A 23,780-nucleotide genomic window follows, 5' to 3' on the forward strand; every position below is an offset into this window, starting at 1 on the left:
CGGGCCGAAATTGGCATGTAGCCCACTAAAAATATCTGGGCCTAAATCAGCATAAGCTTTCATATTTTTCTGGTAGGCCTGTGCCCATACTGGGCCTTTAACAGGCCTAGACATAATTTGGGCCCTCAGTAAAAATAGGCCGTTTACAGGTGTAAATATCTCAAGCCCATAAAATACATGGGCCTTTAATAGACCGAAAGTGAGATTGGGCCCTGATTGTGCCAAATAACCCACTGGACTTTAACAGGCCGAAATTCGGACAGATCGTAAATGCGCCGACCTAATACACAGGCCGGAACTTCGGTCGGGCTAGATTATCGTCATTTTTATATGGGCCGTTAATGGGCCCGATATGAGGTTGGGCCACATATGGCCCATGGTTTACGTCCGGCGTTAACAAGGCCGAAAATGACAACAGGCCGAAAGTGGCCCAAAGCTATAGTGGGCCTCTAACAGGCCGAATGTCAGACATGGCCGAATATGACCCAAATACTTCACGGTCGTTTATGGGCCAAAAGTTTTGATGGCCTGTAAATGGGCCCAAATGAAGCCGGACCTTTAACAGGCCGGAAATACACCGGGCCGTAATTCGGCCCAATTACTTAGCGGATTGTTAACGGGCCAGAAGTGACCATGGGTCACGTTGATGACAAGTTTAGGACAGGCCGTTGACGGGCCGATTTGACAGAGAATGTTGGGCCTTTAGCTGGGCCGGCCCATTATGGTCGGCAGAATCTTGTGGGCCTTTAGCTGGCCCGGCCCATTATGGTCCGCAAAATCTTGTGGGCCTTTAGCTGGGCCAACCCATTATGGTCTACAAAATCGTGTGGGCCTTTAGCTGGGCCGGCCCATTATGGTCCGCTAAATTTTGTGGGCCTTTAGCTGGGCCGGCCCATTATGGTCCGCTAAATCTTATGGGCCTTCGGTTGGGCCGGCCCATTTAATCTTTGTGGGACACTTTTGGGCCGGTCCACGTGTCAACATATCATAGGCCCATCTCGCCCGTTGGATCCGTCAGCCAATGAGAATTTTACACGTGGAAAATCGGCATTGGTCGTGGCTGTTAATGGGTTATCGGATCCAAAATCCGACCTGATAGCTTAACGGCGTTCCGTTACGGTGGATGCCACGTGTCGGTCACCCTTGACGAAAGCACTTCTGTGACGCGCGATTTATCGTCATGGAAGTGGACACTTCCTGATGATAATTTTGGCAATGTCATGGAACACTTCTACGACAGCACAGGTATGACTATCTTGATTCTGTCATAAATTTGTCATGGATGTACATGCATGACAGAAAACGCGACCTACTGTGACAAACACGTATCATCACGGAAGTGTATTTTTTTGTAGTGCTCCCTCGTAGTCCATCTTCTTCTCCGGAGTGCTTAGCGAAGCTCTGCTGAGATCCACCACCGCCGCCGCCACCATGTCGTCGTGCTGCCAGAGGACTCGAGCTACTACTTCATCATCGCTCGCTAGATCGGGGAGCTGAAGGCATCATCAAGCCGTACGTGTGTTGAACGCGGAGGTGCCGTCCGTTCGGCACTTGGATCAGAGTTCGTGGGACGGGTCGTGATTGGATCGCGAAGACGTTTGACTACATCAACCGTGTTTCTTAACGCTTCCGCTTAGCGATCTACAAGGGTGTGTAGATGCAATCTCTCCTCTCGTAGATTTTAATCTCCTAGATTGATCTTGGTGAGCGTAGGAAAATTTTGTTTCCCATGCAACGTTCCCCAACAGCGGCTAGGCAGGCGCCTAGGGTAGCCTCCGGCCACTTGGGACGCGCCCTAGGGCTGCCAACTCTCCCCCTTCCACCTATATATATGTGAGGAGGGGAGGGGCAACATACACCATGATTCCCACGCCGTGTGTGGTGCCCCCTCTCCCTCTAGTTCGTCCTCGGTCATAATTTTCGTAGTGCTCGGCAAAGCCCTGCGAAGATAGTTGCACCACCACCATCACCATGTCGTCGTGCTGCCGGAAATCATCTACTACTTCGCCCGTCTTGCTGGATCAAGAAAGCGAGGATGTCATCGAGCTGAACGTGTGCTGAACGCGGAGGTGCCGTGTGTTCGGTGCTTGATCGGAACGGATCGTGAAGGTGTACGACTACATCAACCACGTTGATAAACGCTTCCAGTTAATGGTCACGAGGGTACGTAGACACACTCTCCCCTCTCGTAGTTATACATCTTCATGGATAGATCTTGCGTGTGCGTAGAAAAAAATTTCTTTCCATGCAACGTTCCCCAACAGGCAACCAGTGGGATGAGGGCCCCACCTATTCATATAGCTTACTACTCCCTCTGTTTGTGTTTATTGGGATGAAGGACCACCAAATGTTGCACCGTTTTTAGGTTGCATTAATAATTTGTTACTTATTTTTAGGTTGCATTAATAATTTGTTAGTTATTTTCTCGATCATCCGATTCCTACGCCACCTGATGGAAAGCCCACACATGCGCTTTCCCAATTGGGCGGGCATCCAAGCTGCATGCGCACGATACCCGCTGTAGGTGTAGTTTACTACTTTCGTCCTAGTTTATTAGGCCTCCTTATAGTTTGGGTCAAACTTTGACCTTTGATTTAACTATTAAAATATAAATTATGTATCCTAAATATAGTATCATTGGAAACCTCTTTAAAAAATGAATCCAACAATATAAATTTTGTGACATACACCTTACAATTTGTTAGTCAAATCTACGGTCAAAGTTGAGCACAAAATACGAAGGGAGACAATAAACCCGGACGGAGGTAGTAGTTAATAAGCTAATAATTCAAGGACATTAAGGAGCATATTTAGCAGACTTATTGCCCAATTACCTGCCCAGGTGCACCTTCTTGGTCTTTGTGTTTCGGTTCTTGGGCCCAATAAAACCGGATAAAGGGAGTATTATTTAGCTATATTTCGCCCTTAATGGCATTTGTGTGGTTTCTCTCATCAGTTAGAAGGCTTCACAAAGTTCGCTCGTGTGAATCTCTCGTTGGTTTTGAGGATCTTTTGCTGCAGGGAAACTGGTAGTGAGGGCGACAACAAGGGGGTGAGCAGCGGCACGCCTATGAGGCCATCACCAGGTTTGAGCACAACCATTTTTAGATCATGCCCCATGATCGACTCCTGAATCTCAATCAGTACCCACAAATATGTGCATTTTTCATCACTATGTCATAAGACAATTTCTCATATATCATGCATTTTCAATCATCGTTGCTACATTTTATGTCAATTTCATTTGCATTATGGTAAAACATGTCACTATCGTACTAGAATGTGGCTGAGATTGAAGCGTCCTTTCGATTCTGAGATTGAGGAGTTCTTTCGGGTCTGCACTAACCAATGGTCGAACTTTCATCACCCTTTTTGTTATAATGAGTGGGGTTATTGAACCTTCTCTATATTGTGGTGGTTTTACCAATGTCTAGGCTCCTAGATGTGTAATAACACTATGTAATGTTTGTAGTGTTGCCTATTGAGGATAAGAATGGATAGATTGGATCTACGAAGAGAGTGGATGGTCCTTTGGTAGCGATCGTCATGACCTTTGTATAGGCTAACCTATGTGGTAATTAGGTAGCTATCTTCGGGAGACATGATTGAAAATATCTCCTATAACAACACAATCCCGAACTTAGAGCAACTCTAACTGTTTATCTAAAAAACTTCCCTTAAAAGTGCTTTTACAGGATGTCTGTAAAATTTAGGGGCAGTTTCTGAAAGCTACTTTTCTCAGATGTCGTATAACTTCTTCCCCTAAATCTATTTTTATGTTTTACTCCCTCCATTCCTAAATATTTGTCTTTTTAGAGATTTTAAATGGTCTACACATATATATAGCCGCTGGCGAGGGCAGTGTGGTGATGTGGGGCGGTGCGGCATGCGTCTAGCGGTAGCATGGGCGGCGGTGGGGCCACGTTGCGTGGGTCGGGTGGGGCGGGGGCGGCTGCATTCCGACGAGACTGCTGTGAGGAGGGCCGGGGAGGGGGTTCTGTTCCGGTGGGGCGGCGGTGGCTCGACGGAAACTTTCAGGCGGTTTCTTTTTTAGAGAAAATGCCAAAGCCCGACTTTATAAATAAAGCCACACGGCAGAGTCACAAGCCCAAACACCAACATAAGGCGAAGCCAACAATAATTCACGAAAACTGAACTAGGGACCAGGATCACGAAAGTATGAGGGGTACATGGCAACCTGCCAGACACGGCACGCAGGGCGTATGAGAGAAAAGACAAAGCCACCATCGAAGACGAAGAAACATCGACATGCTAGGTCAGACTTCAGGATCCTGCCCAGAGATAGAAGATGCCGAGGCCCGAATTTTAGAGATGAGCAGGTCCAGCACTCCCCGGTCGTCCTCCTTAGTCAATGATCTCCACTGCTGCAAGAAGATACAAGATTTGAAAAGAGAGTCAACAGCCTTAGTTGGGAAGACGTGTTCGATCGTACATTTGTTCCTAATCGTCCACAATGACCAACAAATCGCACCCAAGCCAACCCAGAAAACCCTCTTAGTCACCCCAACCAGCGAGTTGGCAAGGTTTCTCAGCTCAGGAAAGGAGGAGGGATTCCAAGTAACCTGGAGCCAGGAGCGGACACAGCTCCAGACCAGCTTAGCCAACACACAATGAAAAAAGATATGATTCGTGTCTTCCAAGGCACCGCATAGAGCACAGAACTCCGAGCCCGGCCCGTTTCGCTTACGAATTTGGTCGGCCGCAGGGAGATGGCCTCTGAAGGCCTGCCAGAGGAAGATCTTAATCTTAGGAGGAACTCTGGACCGCCAAATGCAAGAGAACCTATTCGAAGGGGCACCTCCGATGAGCCTAGAGTACATAGATTTAACTGAAAACCGGCCAGAGGGAGAATGAGGCCAGACCACCGTATCCGGCGTCTCCGAGAGCAAGGGGAAAAGGCAGAGAGTCTTTGCCAGTCTTCCAACTCTTCAGGAGATAGGGAACGACGAAAAGCCAGGTCCCAATTATTAGCCGCCACCTCCGTGGTGGAGATATCCGGGTTAGGACAATACGAAAAAAGAACCGGAAAGCTAACAGCCGGAGGAGTATTACCACACCACCAGTCACGCCAAAAACGAACCGAGGTACCGTTACCAACATTGAACTTAACATGTTCCAGGAACAAAGGTCTGACTTTAATAAGGTCCTTCCAGAATTGAGAACCACGCCGGGCCACAGCAAGCATCGGGCTAGAGTGTGGGAAATATTTAGCTTTAAGTATAGAATACCATAAGGAGCCGGCCCCACTGGTCATGATTTTCCACCACTATTTGATTAAAAGACATTTTTTCATGACCAGCGTGTTAATAATCCCTAACCCCCCAAGGTTTTTAGGCCTGCACATGAGCTTCCATTTAACCAGCCTATATTTTTGTTTGTTGTCAGCAGCATTCCAATAGAAAGCCCCCATGTGCTTGTCAAATCCGGCATGAATGCCAGCCGATAAGAGATAAAAGCCCATTAGAAACATAGGAAGGGAGGAGAGGCAAGCGTTAATCAGAGCAACTTTGCCAGCATTGGTGTTATATCTACCTCTCCAGGGGAGAACCCTGTTTACCACCTTAGAAACAGCAGGAGCAAAATCCTTTGAATGTAACAGAACATGAGAGATGGGAAGGCCCAGATATTTGAAAGCGAAGGAGCCCAGGGAACAATTAAGCAACCTAGCCACTCTCAAGGCCTCCGCATCATCAACACCAGTAACCAGGACCTCACTTTTGGAGAAGTTAATTTTCAGACCAGAGACGGCCTCAAAGCATAATAAGATGAACTTGAGGTGGGCAATGAAGGCATCGTTCAATTCAACCATTATAATGGTGTCATCAGCGTATTGCAAGTGAGTGACACCATCAGAAATTAAATGAGAGACCACAGGCAAGATATGACCATGCTGAGTCGCCCTAGATAAAATGTGAGAGAAGGCATCGGCCACAAAATTAAACAGGACAGGAGACGCAGGATCCCCTTGTCGCAAGCCTCTGCCATTGGAAAAAAAAATTGCTAATATAGCCATTCACAGAGACCGCAGTGTGGCCCCCCGAGACCAGCTGCATAATACGATGAACATACGCCCCGTCAAAACCTTTCGCTGGAATAACCTTCCTGAGAAAAGGCCAGCTGACCAAGTCATATGCCTTCTCAAAGTCTAATTTTAAAATGACAGCCTTAGAATTACGAGTTCTCAAATCATGAACTATTTCATGAAGACAGAGGATGCCATCTAATATGAAGCGCCCTTTGATGAAAGCTGACTGGTAAGGGCTGATAACTCTATGAGCAGCGGGGGACAGGTGGGTAGCAAAGCCCTTAGTAGGAAACTTAGCAAAATTATTGATCAGCGCAATAGGCCTGAACTGGGAGATCAGCTCAGCACCTTTAACTTTAGGAATCAGGGAGATCACCGCGTAATTGAGGCAATAAATATCAATAGTACCTAGACAAAACCCCTGAATAACATTACAGACTAGCTGCCTCAACTGAGGCCAAAACTTCTGAAAGAAGGGAATCGAAAAGCCATCCGGCCCGGAAGCAGCATTCAGGTTAGCAGAGTTAACCACATCCCAGATCTCCTTATCAGAGAGGGGCACCATCAACGCAGCATTTTCTTCGGCCGAAATTTTCATACTATGGTCCCACAAGGTTGGAGAAATGGAAAAACCCGAGGGAGATTTGGCCCCTAATAGCAAAGAGAAGAACTCTACCACGTGAGAGAGGATCACAGACTGGTCCGAAGACCACACTTCATTAATGATCAGGCTGTTAATACCACAGCGCCTCCTCCTACCGTTAGCGATGGCAAAGAAATAAGCCATGGGGGAGTCCCCTTTTAGAGTCCAATTAAGTGTGCCCCGGTGGCGCCAATAAATTTCAGCCTGATGGTGCAACTGCATGAAGGCGGACTCAAGATTATAACGCAAAGACCACCCATGTTCAGAGAGCCTAGAAGAATCAGCCGATCGATCAAGAGCCAAGATTTGTGATTCGGTAAAATCTTTCGAGCGACTCTCCTCTGCAGCGTGATTACTGGACCAGCCTCTAAGAAATTTGCGCAAATTGTAAGAGCAGGAGTGCCAATCATCTAAAGGGCCAAAGGAGCGAGTGTTTGTGGATAGGAGGTGAGTAATCTGTGAGGCCAGCAATTCATTAAACCCTTCAACAAGCAGCCAAGAGGCATCAAATTGGAATCTAGCAGGAGGTCTATCTTGATGCAGCCCACCATCAAGAAGAAGAGGGGTATGGTCGGAGCCAATGATACTTTTAGCGGTGAGGGAGGCCCGAGGAAAGAGAGAATCCCAACTAGAGCACATAAAAACTCTATCAAGCACATATCTAATCGGGTTGGCCTGATGGTTAGACCAAGTGAAACGAGCCCCACTTCTAGGCAGCTCGCGGATAGCATTAGTGCTAATAAAGTCATTGAAGGCATTCGCCAGAGGCCAGGAAAAATTGTCATTACTTCTTTCAGAAGGAAAACGAAGGAGGTTGAAGTCCCCAACGATAACTATCGGTAAATTACACGCCTCAATCTTAAGAGAAAGCTCGTCCAAGAATAAGGAGGAAAGCGAGTGATCAGCCGGACCATAAACCACAATAACTTCCCACAAAATATTAAGGGCTTTGTGACAGGCTACCGTACTTGCCCAAAAAACACCACGATCAAAGGCCACGAAGTCGAAGATATCTTTATTTGAGCCAATCAGGATCCCTCCCGAATGGCCCGAACCAGGTAGCACATGCCAATCAAATCTATCCATGCTCGCGATAGCAGAGAGTTCGTTAGGGGAGAAGGATTCTTTAAAGGTTTCAACCAGCCCAACCAAATCAATATTGTTCCCACGCACCAAGTCTTTAATTTGGTCACGACGCCCCCTAGCACCGAAACCTCTTATGTTCCAAAACAGGGCTTTCATTTATAAGAAAGATTTTTAATGCGGAGACTCGACCTGCTAGGAGCCGCGCAGGGTTTAGATCTTTTAGCAGGGCCCCTTCTGGAAGTGCTAGGCTGGGGTTGGCCACTACCAACCTCCACACCAGCACCCTGAGCCCGGGCACCTACCAAAACTGCAGCCGAAGAGGCAACGGCCTCTTTGGCTTTAGCAATGGCCGCCTGAGCCATCTCGTTAGCCCGAATAGTAGAAAGGAGAGAAAAAGGGGGCCCTACCTCGGGGTCTACCGACACACCCACATCATACATAATATTTAACAGGTGACCATCAGAAAGAGACGGAAGAACAAGCCGAGTCGGGGAAGAAGAAGGGAAAGGACCCAGATGATTACCTGAAGGGGGAAGATCCTTTGCAGCAGCCCGCCGCTCCGCCCGCTCCATGATAGATCCGCCCGCATCACCAACCCGCCTGCCCTTGCGAGCCGTGGAAGTGGGCGAACTAATCGAAGGAGACCGAGCCATGGGAGAAGTCGGAACGGGGCCCGAACGCGACATCGAGCCCAGGTCCTTGTTGAGGCGGCGGCAGACACCAGTCATCGACTGCTTAGAGCCCGAGGAAGCCCTGCTCTTTGCCGAGAACTTGTGGACTGAAGATTTCTTCTTCCTCTTAGACTGAGATCCCACTTCATCACGACTAGGGGAGATGGGCAAATCCTCAATTCCGGAGCGGGTGGGGGAGATAGGACGGCCCGGAAGGTTGGAGCAGGCCCCGAAGATGGGGGTGGCCGAAACAGGCTGTTTCTTGTGAAACACATCATCAGCAGCAGGCATCAAAGGGGCAGCAGGAGGGACCGCCACTGACTCGCGGGGGGCCAAGTCAACAAGTGCCTGAGATTGGAACAGCTCCCGCTCCGAATCAGCCAGCCCATCCCACTCGGATTGAGTGAACCGCAAGTTAGAGCCATCACTAGGGTTTTGACCACCCATAGAGCCGTCCCCCTCCTTATCATGTTTGTCCGAGGGGTTGGATGGGGGGAGGAGGGGGTGGGGGTTGGAAGGCATCAGCCCCTTCCACCCGAACACGAAGCCTGACTCCATTGGGCGAAGGAAAAACATCAATAGATCCATGAACGCAGAGCGGGTCAACACACCAGATTTTGATACGAGCTGGACTAACCCTTTCCAATGACTTCAGATCCACCTCCACAGGCTTCCCAATCAGGACACCAAGCGCCATTAGGAAGGAAGAAGAACGGAGCCCTACTGGCACATCATCCACCAACACCCACACCTGAGAGAGAGGACCAACAGCTTTTCCACTACAAGTAGCAGGCTTCACAGAGACCACCAGTTGATTGAGGGGAAGGGTGAAGCTAGTGCAAGAGGCAATCATACGAAGGCAGTCCTTGGAGGGGAACACAACAGAGAATTCATAGTCAGACACCTGATTAACCTGCCACTCCCAACCTTCAACATGCCAGATCCGGAGCCCTTCAAGCAGAGTTTGAGACGATATCTTTTGAACTTTCACCGAGACTATGGCAGCATTTGAGAGGGAAGGGGCCGCCGCCAGGACAGCCAGATTGCTATCCATAGCAAAGAAGGCGCAACCAGGAAGACCCAAGCCAAACTGGAGGAAGGAGGGAGGTTTCTGGTGATTCATACAGTTGACAGTGAGGTGACCATCCGAGCGACAGATTAAGTAGGACGGGGGGTTAGTGCATCTGGATTGGAAGTGCCCAGGCCTATGATAGGTGAAGCATGTGAGCGCAGAGGGGTTACTCGGAGTGGAAGAGTTGGGACGATGCTGCGGAAGGGAGGGAGGAGGAGGCAGGATCCCATCCCCCATCCCCGATGAGGAAGCGCCAGGGAGAGGGCCGGCAGGCCGCCGGACTGGACCAGCAAACGACCCCGACGAAGGGCGAGGCCCAGCGCCAGCGTCCACCGGGCGGGGGGGGGGGGTTGCCACGCCGGGGCAGGAGCGCCACTCCCCACGCCAAGGACAGGGATGGAGCCCGACGAGGACAAGATTCCCCCACTAGCCGCCGCCGCTTCCCAAGGATCCAATGCCGGAGAAAGAGAAGCCCCAGATCCAGACCCTTGCGGACCAGATCCAGGAGCACGCTCCCGCTCCGAGCGCTGGAGCCACTCCGGACCAGCGGCCCACGCAGCACGGTCACGAGCCACCTGCTCCGCCTCCAGCTTGGAGCGGAGGGAAGCCTCGAGCTCCAGATCCACGCCCGAGCCCGGCGAGTCCTCCCGCCGGCGCTTGCTTCCCGAGACCGCATCGCAAGACAAGCCCGCGACTTATCCATGGAGAGCACCGCAGCGAAGGAAATGAGAAGAGGAGGAGGAGGAGTGGATCTGACAAGACGACGAATGGGGAGACGGTGACGACGCAGATCAGCGGCGGAAGCCGGAAACCCTAGCAGGGGGGAACAGAGCCGCGGGGGATCCATAAATACCCAGACCGAGCCATGCCCACCTGGGCCAGACGGGCCATGCGGGCCGGGGGAGGAGGGAGTAATCTAGAAGCATGGGAAAGCCGCACCGGGCCCACAGACATGAGAGGGGGGAATTCGCCAATTGACGACAGAGTAGGGGGAGTGGGCTGGCAGGCCAAAGCAAGAGCAGGAGGCCCAACCGGCCCAACCGACGGTCCGACCCGTGACCCACTAGTCAACGGGGAAGAGACCAGATCTAGGGCAAGCGGCTCCAGCGACGCGACACGCCCCAGCGCCGCAGCCGCCGGAGACAGGGAAGCCGGACCAGAAGCAGAGGACGAGGAGGAGGGGCATACCACACCCGGAGCGGCACCCAGGATCCCAGATCCGGGCGAAGGTCAAGAAAACTTACCAGATTTGCGCGGACGACGAGAGATCGGACCCAGCCAGCAGCAGACGACGGCGACGACACCGGCCGGACCCGGCCCCCATGAGCAAACTTGCGGGGGCGGGGCGCGGCGGAGGGAGAAGGGACCCGCACAGGGCGCGCCGGCGAGGGCAAGCAGGAAGGCTCCTCATCCGATGAGCAGTCCTCATCGGAAGCGAGAGCCCAAAAACGAGAGCCAAGCGGCGACAGGGAGGGAGCCAAAGAACGAACCACCGACAAGCGAGCGGGGGAGGAGGAGCCAGACGCGCGGGGGGGGGGGGGGGAGACCAGAGCCCAGGGCAGCGATGGGGGAGCACGGATCGGTGCCGGAGGGGCAGGGAGGGGGAAGGAGAGGGACGAGGGGGGGAAGGAGAAGGAGAAGGAGGGGGAAGGAGAGCCATCTCCCGTTCTTGTTTGTTTCTTTCAGGCGGTTTCTAGCCCGCCAAAGTTTTTAGGGAAGAAACACTTGCATAAACCCAAGGGAAGTTGGGGCCAAGTTAGCAGGATCCTGTAAATTTATTCCCCGTCTACTCGAATTCAGTTAACATGTACTCCCTTTGTAAAGAAATATAGCGTTTATAGATCACTAAGCGAAATACTATTGCACTCGATCCAACGAATCGGCCAAGTAAAAAAGGGAGAACATGAACGAACGTCAAAGTAGACAACACGGCGGCCAGACAAAATTCAGGTGTCATCTCTGGCCTCCCTCGTTCAGAATTCAGGTGCTCGGCATCACAACAAAACACGAGACACTAAAAACAGCTCAACTGAAAACACGATTACCAGCTCACAGGAAGAACCACTACATTTTTCATTTATACCGAATGCGTAGCCTAAAAGAAACTGAAAAACGAGATGAAACCAGGCGGAAAAAAAATATCGGCAGCTCACCGGAAGAACCAACAGAATTTTTTTGTATAACCGAAGCGCATCATCTAAAAGAAACACAGGATCATCGTCACACTGCAAGAACCACTGCATTTTCCATTTATGCAAAATGCGTCCATCATGCAAAAGGAACGCAGCGCCAAAACAGACAGACAGACAAGGGTTCCCCCTGTCCTGTCAGGAGATCGGAGCAAGTTTAGCTAGCAGAAGAAGCACGAGGGCTGCTGAGTTTTCTGAACCCATATCTATATACATGCAAAAGTAGGCGTCCAGTTCTGCTGTCATTGTGTCCGAGGTGGCGAAACTTCAGAAGAGGTGAACTGACAGGACTCCTGCTCTGATCTTGCTCTACTCTGCGTCAACATTCGGGTGTCGCAGCGCATTGTAGGCTGAATTAGCAGAAATAAATGAGTAAGTTAGGCGGAAGACCGAAAACAAATAATAATATAAGGGATGATAAGATCAAGACAAAAAAAATGAAAACCTATAACAAGGTCAAAAAGACAAAACCTGAAACTATATAATGTGCAAGGAACTACACAGCAAATGTTACAAAATGACTAGCCTTTTAGGTTCCATAATTTCTACTAGCAGCAAATGTTACAAAATGGACGAACTGAATTATCTGAATCAAGAACAGAAATGTGGAACCAGTAGTTTCTACAAGCTTCAGACCATCTTTTGCCATGTGTCCACACACTGATAAGTCCACACGGCACCTACTATTTCCATTCAACTACTTATAATTTTCAGACGAGTTCCAAAATCCTAACAAAACCTATCATAAAATCCTTTTTCCAAGCATGATCAGATTAGCACTCCACTAAAGTAAGACTCCAGATATCATGTTGATGCAGCAAATAGTCTCTACACCAACATCTGTGCATTTTGCATTAACAGATTTCAAGACCACCAGCACATTTCTTGCCAAAGAATATCATCAGTAGGAGGCAGATCAACAATCCAAATCTCAGAGTTTTACAAAATAATACGGAGTAAGAAAAATAACAAGATCGAGAATACATCTGATGTGCAAAACCAGAAAATAATATGGTGTGCAGAAACTAGATTTAATTAAGTATTGTAGGAACTTGAATTCAAGTAAAAATGGACTAAATAGAACGGATAACTCGATCTTCTCTGTTAAGACGGAAAAGAGATTAATCAACTGATTTGGCCTTTTAAGTGCCATGATTTTTACTAGCTTTACACACAGTTGTTCTTACTGGTGGCAAATAGTAGCAAACGGAAGTACTGAAGTTGATCTGTTGATTGTGAGTAGTATGAAACCAACACTTTCCATATCAAGGTTGTGTGTAAACATGTTATCAAATGATCTGTCCCCCCAATAACCATCTAGCCACAGACTACAGCAGTTATCTACAAGACTACAACGGAGACTATAGCAATTTCAGTAAACTGTTTCAGTTAACTATTTTGCAGACTACAGCAATTTCAGTAAACTGTTTCTCTGACTATAACAGTTTCAGCAAACTGGTTCAGGCACAAGCAGATTAGCACCCCCAATAAAATACAACCTCAAAGATCATGGTCATACAGCAAATAGTTCATAACAAATTCAATCAAGGCTACCATTAGGAGATCATTAAGAAGTTGGGTGATGGACAGTGGCTCTCACCTGGGGTCCCGGACAGGAAGACGACAATCCAGAAGGTCGGTAAGAGGTCGCCGCGGGGCAGGTCGACGAAGAGCGGGGTCAGACGCCCGTGGCGGCCCGCTTGGACGCACATTACGAGGTCGAAGGGTTGACGGCCTTCCAGGACGAAGCGGGTGTGCCTGGCCACCTCGTTCCTCAGGTGGAACACGGACCTCCCCCTGAACTGGAACGTGGACCAGCAGTACTCGGTGTAGATGGGGCCGTCGGGCTCCGACACCATGTACCGGATCTGCCGCCACATCACCGGCTCGCGCCAGAAAATCGTCGGAGGGGGGCTCTGCAGTTTGGTAGCAAAGATCCATTGTTATGTTCGCTAGTACTCTGAATTTTCTGATGGAAAACACAAACGCAATCAACGGCAAGAACTGCGCCCAAATTTGGAAGAATGGGATTAATACAGCTCGCAATCCTCGTGCGATTTGCTCAATCGATAGGCGCCGGTGGAAGCAATTCGAGAGTAATCAAGAAGCGGGTCATGGCGAGCTCACCTGGATCGGGCCTGGAAGGCCAGGCGTGCCGTCTCTGGCGGGGATGGGCTCGACGGTCCAGTACATCATGGCGCTGACGTTGTCGCTGGCCTCGACGGTGACGCCGGTGTTCCAGGGGCGGTACTTGCCGTTGGCGCGGAGGTAGCGGCCGCCGGCGTCGCGGAGCAGGACGTCGTCCCCGAAGCCGGACCTGACGGCCCGCCACATGATGGCCTGCACCTCCGGCTGGTCGTACTCGCGCTGCCCGGCGCGGAAGCCGCGGTGGCCGCGCGGCGCCCGCGTGGCCGTGGTGGCGAGGTAGCGGCCGTAGGTGGCGCTGTAGAGGAGCAGGTACACGCCGTTGCCGTTGTAGATGTGCACCGTCCACGCCTGGTTCAGCGAGGCGCGGCGCGCGCGGAGGGAGACGCCCTGGACGTCGTCGTCGGCGTGGAGGTACTTGCCGATCACGCGGCTCCGCAGCCGCACGTGGTGGCCGTCGTGGAACCGATCCATCGGTCGCCGCCGGCGCTGGATCGCCGGAGAGCAGAGGCGGTGAAGAGAGAAGCGGAGGGCGAGGCGGAGATGGGGATGGTGGGTTCTTGGTTTCTTGGGGCTCCGGCGAGGAGGAGGAAAGGGGAGGGAAAAGCTGTTGGGCGCCAAGGCGGGGTATTTCAAGGTACCTGAAACCGTCGCAGTACCGGGCCTTGGGCGCAAGGTGGGCTTGTTGGGCCGACCTCTCGGCCCGGGCCATAACCCCGCGGGGGCCCGCAGGACCTCCATCCTCTTCTCCGAACAGACGCGTGGCGGCGGCGGGGGCGGCCGTGGTCGGCAGCGCCGCTCCTTCCCTGCCCCGGCGAGTCGCTCCCTCCACGCTTCCCCAGCACGCCGCCCCGGAGGCACGGAACGGCGGCCGGCATTGCTCTGCCCTGGCGTGCCTCAAGCCCTAAGCCGCCACGCCCGCCCGGCACCGCCGAAGCGAGGCAGTGGCGAGGACGAGGACCACCATCAGATCCGGCGAGGCGCGACTGATTCGGCTCCTCGGCTCGCTAGTGGATTCGCAGTTCGCGGCTTTCTTCTAAAGGGCGCTTCATGTGTGGTGTGCTCTCTTACTGCCGCCCTGCCTGAATGTGCGTTGCCTGCTGGTGTTTGTTAAGCTTGATCTAATATCAATTCTCAAAAATAAAAGTGCCACTTCATCGTTTGTAATTGTGTTATAGTTTTTTTTTAATGTGTTATGCGGAGTTATCACTCTCCTCGCATGACCAACGTTGTCGACACTTAGGAGCCGGTTGCGTGTGCTGATGATTATTAGCCGATTCCATGCCCTAAAATTGTCAATATAGGAAAAAGAAATTGTCAAGCAGATTTTCGATGGCATACATTATCCCTATACTCTTAGGGTCCCTAAAATTTTCGAGTTGTGATGGGACGGAAGTTTATGTGCCCCTTTTTTTGTTCTCTACTTGCGCCGTCAAACACCCACCGTCATCTCTTGCCATTGAATGCCTACATGGGCCATGCAACCTCCCTCTGGAGCTCCTCTCGGCACCTCAACCCCTCCATGCGTTGGCAATCTCCATCTGCTGCTCCTCTCGGCACCTCAACCCCTGCCCGTGTCGGTTACCTCCCTCTGACGCCCTTCGCCATGGCTACCACCCTCGAGGTAGCTTGGTGTCAGCCGCCTTCCCTCGTCTGGAGCTCCTGAGTTATCCTCTTGCATCCAAGAATCCTTCAATGGTCTTTGCAAGCCATCTCCACACCTCCCTCCTTCCCACACCATGTGGAAGCCACATGGACTATGATCGATGCCGTGAGGTCCGATGCTGTCTATTAGACATCCAGCACAGCCAACACAGGTTTCTTCGCTGCTTGGACTCTCTTTAATTTGGCTACCTCGTTATTGTGCCTGGCTGGCTGCACCATTGAACCTGCATGGTGTTTGACAATTTGTGTGCAAGGTATTTCTGTTTTCTTTCTTTTCATGCAAATTGATGATGTTCAAAGACATTGCTACTTGATCAAGATGAGATGTTCAATGACATTGTTGCTTGATCAAAATCATGATGTTTACTTGATCAAAATGGGACGGAAGCTTCATACACTTCCCCTTTTTGTGTTGTCTTGCATCCTCAGCCACTGCCTGTCAACCCCTGCAATCACATGCCTCCTTGGGTCACACAACCTCCCTCTACAGCTCATCTTTGTACCGCAGACCGTTCCCGTGTTAGCAACCTCCCTATGGTGCCCTTCGCCATAGCCATTGCCTTGAGTAGCTTGGTGTTAGTCGCCTTCGCCTGTTTGGCGTTGCTGGGCCGTTGGTCGTTGTGAGCAACCTTTGCACCTCCCTCCTCCCTGCACCATGTCGGAGCCATGTGGACCAAGGTTGATGTTGCGAGATCTGACGAGGCTGGTGAAGTCGGCACAAGAAGTAGGCGGTGCAGCAAGCTTGATGCCTAGTGCGGCCCGCACGAGGCCCGTCATTGCTCATTCTCCCCACGTCGGCTACCTCCTCTCAGTGGTTCTCCAACCGGCGGCCCAAACCTGCATGGTGTTTGAAATTTTTTGTGCAATGTATTTTTGTTTTGTTTCTTTTCATGCAATTTGATGATGCTCAATGACATTGCTACTTGATCAAAATCATGATGATGTTCAATGATACTGGCAATTCATTCTTTCTAGATGAACCCATCCCAGAAAGAATATTTTAAGGATTCGTTACCATGGAAGAGGAACATGAATTTCTTTAGGGTGACGGTGATTTCTTGAGGATTACCTTGTTCAACATATGTGGCAGCTACATGGGCAGTAGTTTCGTTATGTTCCATCGATCGTGTTCTATTTGGATTATTTAGTCAATTGAAACATGTGTTGTGTTTGAATTTGAATTTGTATTTTTCAAATTTATGGATTTTTAGTAATGATAAATTATGTGTGGTGCAATTATAAATTTTTGAATTATTATGATGTGAAATTGAAGTTAGAATGGAGGTCATATACACAAAGAGATGAGAAAATGGAAGAAAACGATATATAAGGGCAATATTATAGGAAACTAGAAGATACCCCCGCGCATTGCTATGGTACTAAATGAAATCGGAAACCACTTTCGACTTCGTTGCAGAAATGCTAAGAGATAATTTGCTAGGTTGATAACAGTATCTTTCTTGTAACTGTGAGTTATAAAAATATAAAATATCAATGTCTGCTACGTAGATCCAAGAATATGAACATACCTAATTATTACTAGGAAATAGCAAAAACAATATTGGACACCTGAACTACCTGAAAAATGTTAGAGGGTTTAAGGGCATCTTCAACGCTGACCCGCAAACCGGACACCGACAGAGGGACCAGTCCGCGGACACGGATGCGGGAGCTGGCCATCCAAAACTAGGCGCATACGGCATATGTCCTAACAAATTTGAGAAAAGAAAAGTTTTTGTGCCCAGCAGAGCCGAAGCATCCATTGAACGTCTCTATTCTCTACGGAAGAAAGGTAAACAGCTCGGAGCGCTCTCCTCAACTTACTAGTATGCTGAGACGTTGGATTTCAGATGCACGGTGGACGAGTCTTGGCGCCAAAACGGCCACTTCGTTTGAATTAAACTGAATCTGTACAAGTGTCGAATTCTTCAGAGAACGGATTCAGGTCAAGGACACCCTTCTGCAACCACTCCGGCAGCGTCGAGTGCGCCGTCCACCTCAAGATCAGGGTTGCCAAGGCCGTCTGCCAGGAGGCCCACTACACTCATCATCATGTGCTTGTTGTGTAAGCTAGCTAGTTGCACGGATAATATATGTGCCCACACCCAAACAGTGGGGTGCCTCCGGGTTACGAATTCAGAGAATACATTCACAGCAATCTAGTAACTAACAGAGTTCGCTGCAGCATGTCCTTGGTTCTAGAAACTGCACTGATCAGTGTATCCAGACTAGAGCAGAAAAAAAGACAATTTCATTGCAGTGCTATTATGAGGATCTCAGAGAATCTTTCCCGCTTTCAGAATTTTACACCCCAAGGAGCAAGAAAAATAAAATGCCTGCAATTTCTGTCAGAAATAGTTGGCATGCTGAATGTTATTAGTTATGAATCGCAATAACAACATTTGTGCTGAGCGCTGACTGAGCACTGCAAAGTTACTGACTGAGTTCCAGGGCCCAAGTGTGTCATCTTACTATCATCAGATATTTGGAAGACAAAAACGTTCCTGACAAATGCTAGCCATTTGGTAATTAAGAGCAAAGCTTACAGCTTCATTTTGGTGAATCCTGTTAAAACCCTGTGCTCGTTTATCTTTCATAATAGTCCTCTCTGAACTACGATGGATCTTCTTAAGAGTAAATTGCTAAATAGAATACCACAAATGGACCTGCTGTTGCACATAACCAACAAACAGGATTAGAAAGGGGGGCACCAAGTGCTCAACTCCCACAGCAGGAGCCACCAAATCAGTGTTGATGTCTGATGCTTCATCTAAGAGAAATGCAGCTGGAAACGGTGAAGTGAACAAAACAAAAGAAAAAGAAGCCTTGGGTACTTTTTATTGAATTCACGAGATTTAGTGTGGTGCTGTTGGATCAACACTCAAAAAAACACAACTAGAAGCACGATCACCAGCTCACAACAAGAACAAGCTACATTTTGCATTTGTAGTAAACACAAGATCATCAACTCATTACTGGCAAGAACCACTGCCTTTTCATTTATACTTAGTACATCATCATCCAAAAAAGAAATGAAAGATCATCAACCCATCGCAAGAACCCCTACAGGTAAATGCCAGAAGAGCGACACTCCAACAGTTGGAGGCAACGATTTCAGAAGTTCTGAATCATAGAACCGCGAGGCCAGAACAGACAGGTTCCCCCTGCCTCTTCGACAAAACGGAGAAAGTTTTAGCTAGCTGAAGAAACACAAGAGCTGATAAGTTTTCTCGACCTATATCCATCTATATGTAAAAGTAGGCATCTAGCTCTGCTGTCATTGTGCCGAGGCGGCCAAGATTCTGAGGAGGTGAACTCTCAGGACTCCTGCTCCGACCTTTCTCTACTCTGCATGGACATCCGGGTATCGCAGCCTACCATAGACTGAATAAGCAGAAATAATGAGTCAGTTAGGAATCAGACCATTAATCAGCAACAATATAAATGACAAGATCAAGAAGTCAAAACCTGAAACAATATAATTTGCAAGGAACTAAGCTTTTATGCACTATCTATTGTAGGATACTATCTGAATTTTGTTAACAGGTTAGAAACTTAGTATCTTCTCTGCAAAGATGTTATGAAAAGGACGAACTGAATTATCTGAATCAAGAAAAGAAATGTGGAACCAGTAGTTTCGACTAGCTTCAGAGTTCAGACGATCTTTTACCATGTGTACACAGACTGATATATTCACAAAAAAAGTGTACACAGACTGATAAATCCACATGGCATTGGCACCTACTATTCCCAATCAACTACTTTTACCTTTCTACAAGACTACATCAGTTTCAGAAAAGTGCCATGTCCTAACAAAACCTATCATAACATCCTTTTTCCAAGCACGATCAGACTAGCACTCACTAAAGCAAGACTCTAAATATTTCTTTTGCATTTTAAGACTCTAAATATCATGTTCATGCAGTAAGCAATATCTAATCTAACATCTGCGGAAAAGAGATTCATGACCACCAGTACATTTCTCGGCAAAGAAGATCACTAGGAAGCAGACCAACAATCTAAATCTCAAAAGTAGTGTAGGAACCGAAATTTGTTCACAGGTTATTCAACACAAGGAAAATGGGCTAAATCTTTTTTATTAAGGCTGAAATAAGAGATGAATCAACTGATTTGGCATTTTAAGTTCCGTAATTGTTCTAGCTTTACAAAAAAAACATTACTGGCGGCGAATTAGGACCAAATAGAGGAACTGAATTGTCTGAATCAAGTTTGACTGTAACCAACACTTTCCACATCTGAATCAAGTATGAAACCAACACTTTTCACATCAAGGTTGAGTGGAAGCATGTTACTTGTGAAATGATTTGTTCCCCACAATAACAAGCTAGCCATATATAGAGCATCTTTACTTGTATAGTACGTACAAGACTACAGCAGTCGCAGACAATTGCCAACTCCTAACAGTTTCAGACACCCCCCAAAAAACAGTTTCAGACCGCAGCAGATTCAGTTAACTATTACTAACAATTTCAGTAAACAGTTTCTCAGACTTTAGCAGTTTGAGTAAACTGTTTGGAAACGCTTAAGTGAACTAGTGTCTGCTCAAACAAGAAGGCAAATTATGTTCAAAACCTGGAAACAATGTAATGTGCAGAAGCTAGTTTTCTTCTTGCAATGATGTTGGATAAAATCTGAATTTTGTTCATACGTTACAAATTCTTTTTCCTACTCCTTTGCCAACACTCAAAACAGCAGAACTAGAAGCACGACCAGCAGCTCACAGAAAGAACCCGCTACATTTTGCATTTCTAGTAAGTTCATAGCCTAACAGAAACACAAGATCATCAACTCATTACTGGCAAGAACCACTGCCTTTTCATTTATACTTGGTGCATCATCATCCAAAAAAGAAATGAAAGATCATCAACCCATCGCAAGAACCCCTACAGGTAAATGCTTCATCCAGGAAGCACCACAGAGATGAATGCCAGAAGATTTCAGAAGTTCTGAATCATAGAACCGCGAGGCCAGAACAGACAGGTTCCCCCTGCCTCTTCGACAAAACGGAACAAGTTTTAGCTAGCAGAAGAAACACAAGAGCTGATAAGTTTTCTCAACCTATATCTATCTATAGGCAAAAGTAGGCGTCCAGTTCTGCTGTCATTGTGTCCGAGGCGGCCAAACTTTTGAGGAGGTTTAACTATCAGGACTCCTGCTCTGATCTTTCTCTACTGTGAGTAGACATCCGGGTATCGCAGCTCATCATAGGCTGAATTAGCGGAAATAACAAGGCAGTTAGGCAGCAGACCAATAATCAATAACAATATATTGACAAGATCAAGAAGTCAAAACCTGAAACAATATAACAAGCAAGGAATTAAGCTTTTATGCACTATCTATTGTAGGATACTATCTGAGTTTTGTTAACAGGTTAGAAACTTAGTATCTTCTCTATAAAGATGAAATGAGATGACTGGACTTGATATGGCTTTTTAGGTTCCATAATTACTACCAGCGGCAAAATGATACGAAATGGACGAACTGAATTATCTGAATCAAGAAAAGAAATGTGGAACCAGTAGTTTCTATTAGCGTCAGAGTTCAGACCAACATTTACACAGTGTGCAGAGTCCCAGGTTTCAGAAACACAAGACTACAACAGTTTCAGATAAATCCACATGGCATTGGCACCTACCGTTCCCATTCAACTACTTTTACTTTTCTACAAGACCACAACAGTTTCAGACAAGTCCCAAGTCATAACAAAACTTATCATACTAATATCATTTTTCCAAGCATGATCAGATTAGCACCTCACTAACTAAGACTGTACATAAAATTCTCATGCAGTAAACAGTATCTAATCCAACATATGTCCACTGTGTAGAACAGATTCAAGACCACCTGTACATTTCCAAAATAAAAACTGAATAACAAGACCAATAATACAGATCATGAACGAAACTTCAGTAAACTTTTTCTCAGACCAATAATAAAAGTTCAGTTAACTGTTTTTCAGACAACAACAACTTCAGTAAACTGTTTTCTCAGACTATAACACTTTCAGTAAACTGTTTCTGAAGCACAAGCAGACTAAAACAGATTTAGTAAACTGTTTCACTTGTTAGCACAATTAGGAGATCATTAGGATATGGGGAGTGGCTCTCACCAGGTGTCCCGGGCAGGTACACGACAATCTAGAGGGTCTCGCCGTTGCCACCGTGGGGCAAAATCTTGACGAGTGGGGTCAAATGCCCATAGCGGCCCGCTCGGACGCACATGGCAAACCCGAATAAGTTCACTGGGCGGTCAAGGCGTTTGTGCACACACTTCCTCACGCTATAAACAAGTCGCCCCTCAAAATGGAGTTCTGCCCAGTCGTTGACGTCCTCGGCGTAGCCCCCCTCGGCACTCGCTAGCGTGAACCGGATCAACCGCCACATCCCTCGCTCTCGTCCTAACTTAACAGAGAGCTTTTGGAGAATCGTCTGCATTAAAGCGCAAGAAACCACGGTTATTGTCGCTCAGGAGTATGAAGACTCTCCGTCCCAGCATGACGGAGAGCTCTCGGGGGTTGCGGCTCTGCAGTAAACCCAGGTGATACTCTGAATTTTCTTACTGAAAACCAACTGCACATTTGGATTTCTCTCGGGATAATGAAATTACACAAATCACAATCTCGGTGCAAATAAACGACACCCAATTCGCCGAAAGCAATTCAAGGGGTATGAAGATCGGGGCATGGCGAACTCACCGGAATCGGGGCAGCAAAGCCAGGCTGAGGCATGTCCGGCCCCCTGAGGGGGATGGTCTGCACTGTCCAGTGCATCATCGAGCTGATGTAGTCGATATCGTCGACGGTGACGCCGGTGTACCACCCTAAAAACTTGCCCGTGTGCTTGCCGTTGGCGCAGAGGTGGCGGCCCCTGGTGTCCCGGAGCAGGACGCTCGTGTTCCCGAGGCCGTTGTCAACGGCTTGCCACATGATAGCCGGCAGCTCCGGCTGGTCGTAATCGCGCTGCTCTGTGCGGTAACCCCGTTGGACGACCGGCGCCCGCGTATCCGTGGCGGCGAGGTAGCGGCCGTAGGCGGCGCTGTAGAGGAGCAGGTAGCTTACGTTGTTGACCTGGTAGATGTGCACTCCCCACGCCGCTTTCAGCGACGCGCGGCGCTCGTGGACGGAGATGCTCCTCCCGTCGCTGTCGGCGTGGAGGTACGTGCCGTGCACGTTGTTGCGCAGCCACACGTACTCCCCCTCATGGAAGTGCTCCATCGGTCGCCGGCGCTGGAGAGCAGAGGCGGTGGGCGCTGCTGCGCGGTGGCGAGAGGTGGGGTTTCTTGGCGCTCCGGCGAGGAGAGGCGAGCTCTTGGTTGCGGCGGTTACGCTGGGCGCCAAGGCGAAGGCGGGGTATTTCAAGGTGCCTGACCCCATCGCCGTCCAGGGCCGCGGGCTTGGGCCTGCGGGCCGTTTCCTCGGCCCCGGCCCACGCTACCGTACTCAGACGGGCCGCGACGGCGGCCGTGGTTGGCAGCACCTCTCCTTCCCTTCCTTCACTGGCGAGCCTCTCGCTCCGCTCTGCCCCAACGCGCCGTCGCCGCCACGATTCGACCGGCGGCCTTGCTCCCTCCTTGCGGTGCCCGAGCGCCCGCTCGTGCGTCGCCACGCCCGCCCGGCGCGAGGGGAGCGAGGCAGCGCGACGGCGCCGAGGAGGAGAGCGAACCACCGCCAGATCCGGCGAGATGGCTAGGGTGTGGTGCTAGCGGCTTGGTGCTTGCTTCGGAGGAAGTGTTGGTCTGATGCTTTGCTGTCGTCTGCGCGCGCGTGGCTCTGTGCGCTGTCCTCTGTTCGCTTGTGAGAGCATCTCCAGCCGCGCCCCCAACAGGCCCCCCAGGCCATTTTTTGGCGCCGGCGCCGAAAAAACGGCCCAGTCGCGCCCCAGGACGCCGAAAATCGCCGGTTCGGCCCTTTTTTCCGCCCGGCGGTCACAGGCCGAACCCGGCGCGCTGGCGAGCAGTTGGGGCTCCGGCGCAAGGGAAAAGCGCGGCTGGCCCACACCGTCAGGGGGAAAGTCAAGGTATTCTTCCCCGACTCGCCTCCCACCCCCCGCGCCCTCGGCCACCACTAGCTATATCCCGGCGCCGCCCGCCGCCCTACTCCGCTAGATAGCCATTCCCCGCCGGAAAATAGCAGCGCTTCGCCGCGGCAGCCCCTCCAACAGCAGCTGGGCGTTTCCGGCCGCGGAGGCGCGGTTTAGCGGCGGGTACACGCCCACCGAGCGCAAGGTGTTCGGCGATTTGCCTG

The 23,780-nt window shown here is 49.5% G+C and overlaps 2 protein-coding genes across 6 annotated transcripts; both read right to left on the minus strand.

Annotated features, from left to right (window-relative positions):
• Positions 1 to 11,740: 11,740 nt before the first annotated feature.
• On the minus strand, positions 11,741 to 15,094 carry LOC125523513 (uncharacterized). Of its 2 annotated transcripts, XM_087533214.1 has the most exons (3): positions 13,835 to 15,094; positions 13,308 to 13,623; positions 11,741 to 12,057 (listed from the first exon to the last, which is right to left on the minus strand). In XM_087533214.1, the coding sequence occupies exons 1-3, from the start codon at positions 14,591 to 14,593 to the stop codon at positions 12,017 to 12,019; spliced, it is 1,116 nt and encodes a 371-aa protein (XP_087389340.1). In that variant the 5' UTR covers positions 14,594 to 15,094; the 3' UTR covers positions 11,741 to 12,016. The 2 variants fall into 2 exon arrangements, with proteins under 2 accessions (XP_087389340.1, XP_087389339.1); XM_087533213.1 differs by lacking the exon at positions 11,741 to 12,057 and having other exon boundaries at positions 13,264 to 13,623.
• A 3,292-nt stretch (positions 15,095 to 18,386) lies between these two features.
• Positions 18,387 to 23,307, minus strand: LOC125523164 (uncharacterized). Of its 4 annotated transcripts, none has more exons than XR_007290129.2 (3): positions 22,233 to 23,306; positions 20,597 to 20,747; positions 18,393 to 18,901 (listed from the first exon to the last, which is right to left on the minus strand). XR_007290129.2 is itself a non-coding variant. In XM_048688219.2 (3 exons), the coding sequence occupies exons 1-2, from the start codon at positions 22,908 to 22,910 to the stop codon at positions 21,676 to 21,678; spliced, it is 969 nt and encodes a 322-aa protein (XP_048544176.2). In that variant the 5' UTR covers positions 22,911 to 23,302; the 3' UTR covers positions 18,440 to 18,901; positions 21,648 to 21,675. The 4 variants fall into 4 exon arrangements, 3 of the variants coding, with proteins under 3 accessions (XP_048544179.2, XP_048544176.2, XP_048544175.2); XM_048688219.2 differs by lacking the exon at positions 20,597 to 20,747 and adding an exon at positions 21,648 to 21,966 and having other exon boundaries at positions 18,440 to 18,901; positions 22,233 to 23,302; XM_048688218.2 differs by lacking the exon at positions 18,393 to 18,901 and adding an exon at positions 21,648 to 21,966 and having other exon boundaries at positions 20,063 to 20,747; positions 22,233 to 23,299.
• Between the last annotated feature and the right edge of the window lie 473 nt (positions 23,308 to 23,780).

The sequence above is a fragment of the Triticum urartu genome, chromosome 7A (genome assembly GCF_056163025.1).
Source record: "Triticum urartu cultivar PI428250 chromosome 7A, HENAU_Tu73, whole genome shotgun sequence".
NCBI classification, from domain to species: domain Eukaryota; kingdom Viridiplantae; phylum Streptophyta; class Magnoliopsida; order Poales; family Poaceae; genus Triticum; species Triticum urartu.

Excerpts from the sequence above, each read along its gene's own strand:
- LOC125523164 (XM_048688219.2), bottom strand. The coding sequence starts at position 22,910 with ATGGGGTCAGGCACCTTGAAATACCCCGCCTTCGCCTTGGCGCCCAGC. Across the intron at positions 21,967-22,232 it reads GCTTTGCTGCCCCGATTCCG|ACGATTCTCCAAAAGCTCTC; the intron begins GTGAGTTCGCCA and ends GCTTTAATGCAG.
- LOC125523513 (XM_087533213.1), bottom strand. The coding sequence starts at position 14,593 with ATGGAGGTCCTGCGGGCCCCCGCGGGGTTATGGCCCGGGCCGAGAGGT. Across the intron at positions 13,624-13,834 it reads GCCTTCCAGGCCCGATCCAG|AGCCCCCCTCCGACGATTTT; the intron begins GTGAGCTCGCCA and ends ACCAAACTGCAG.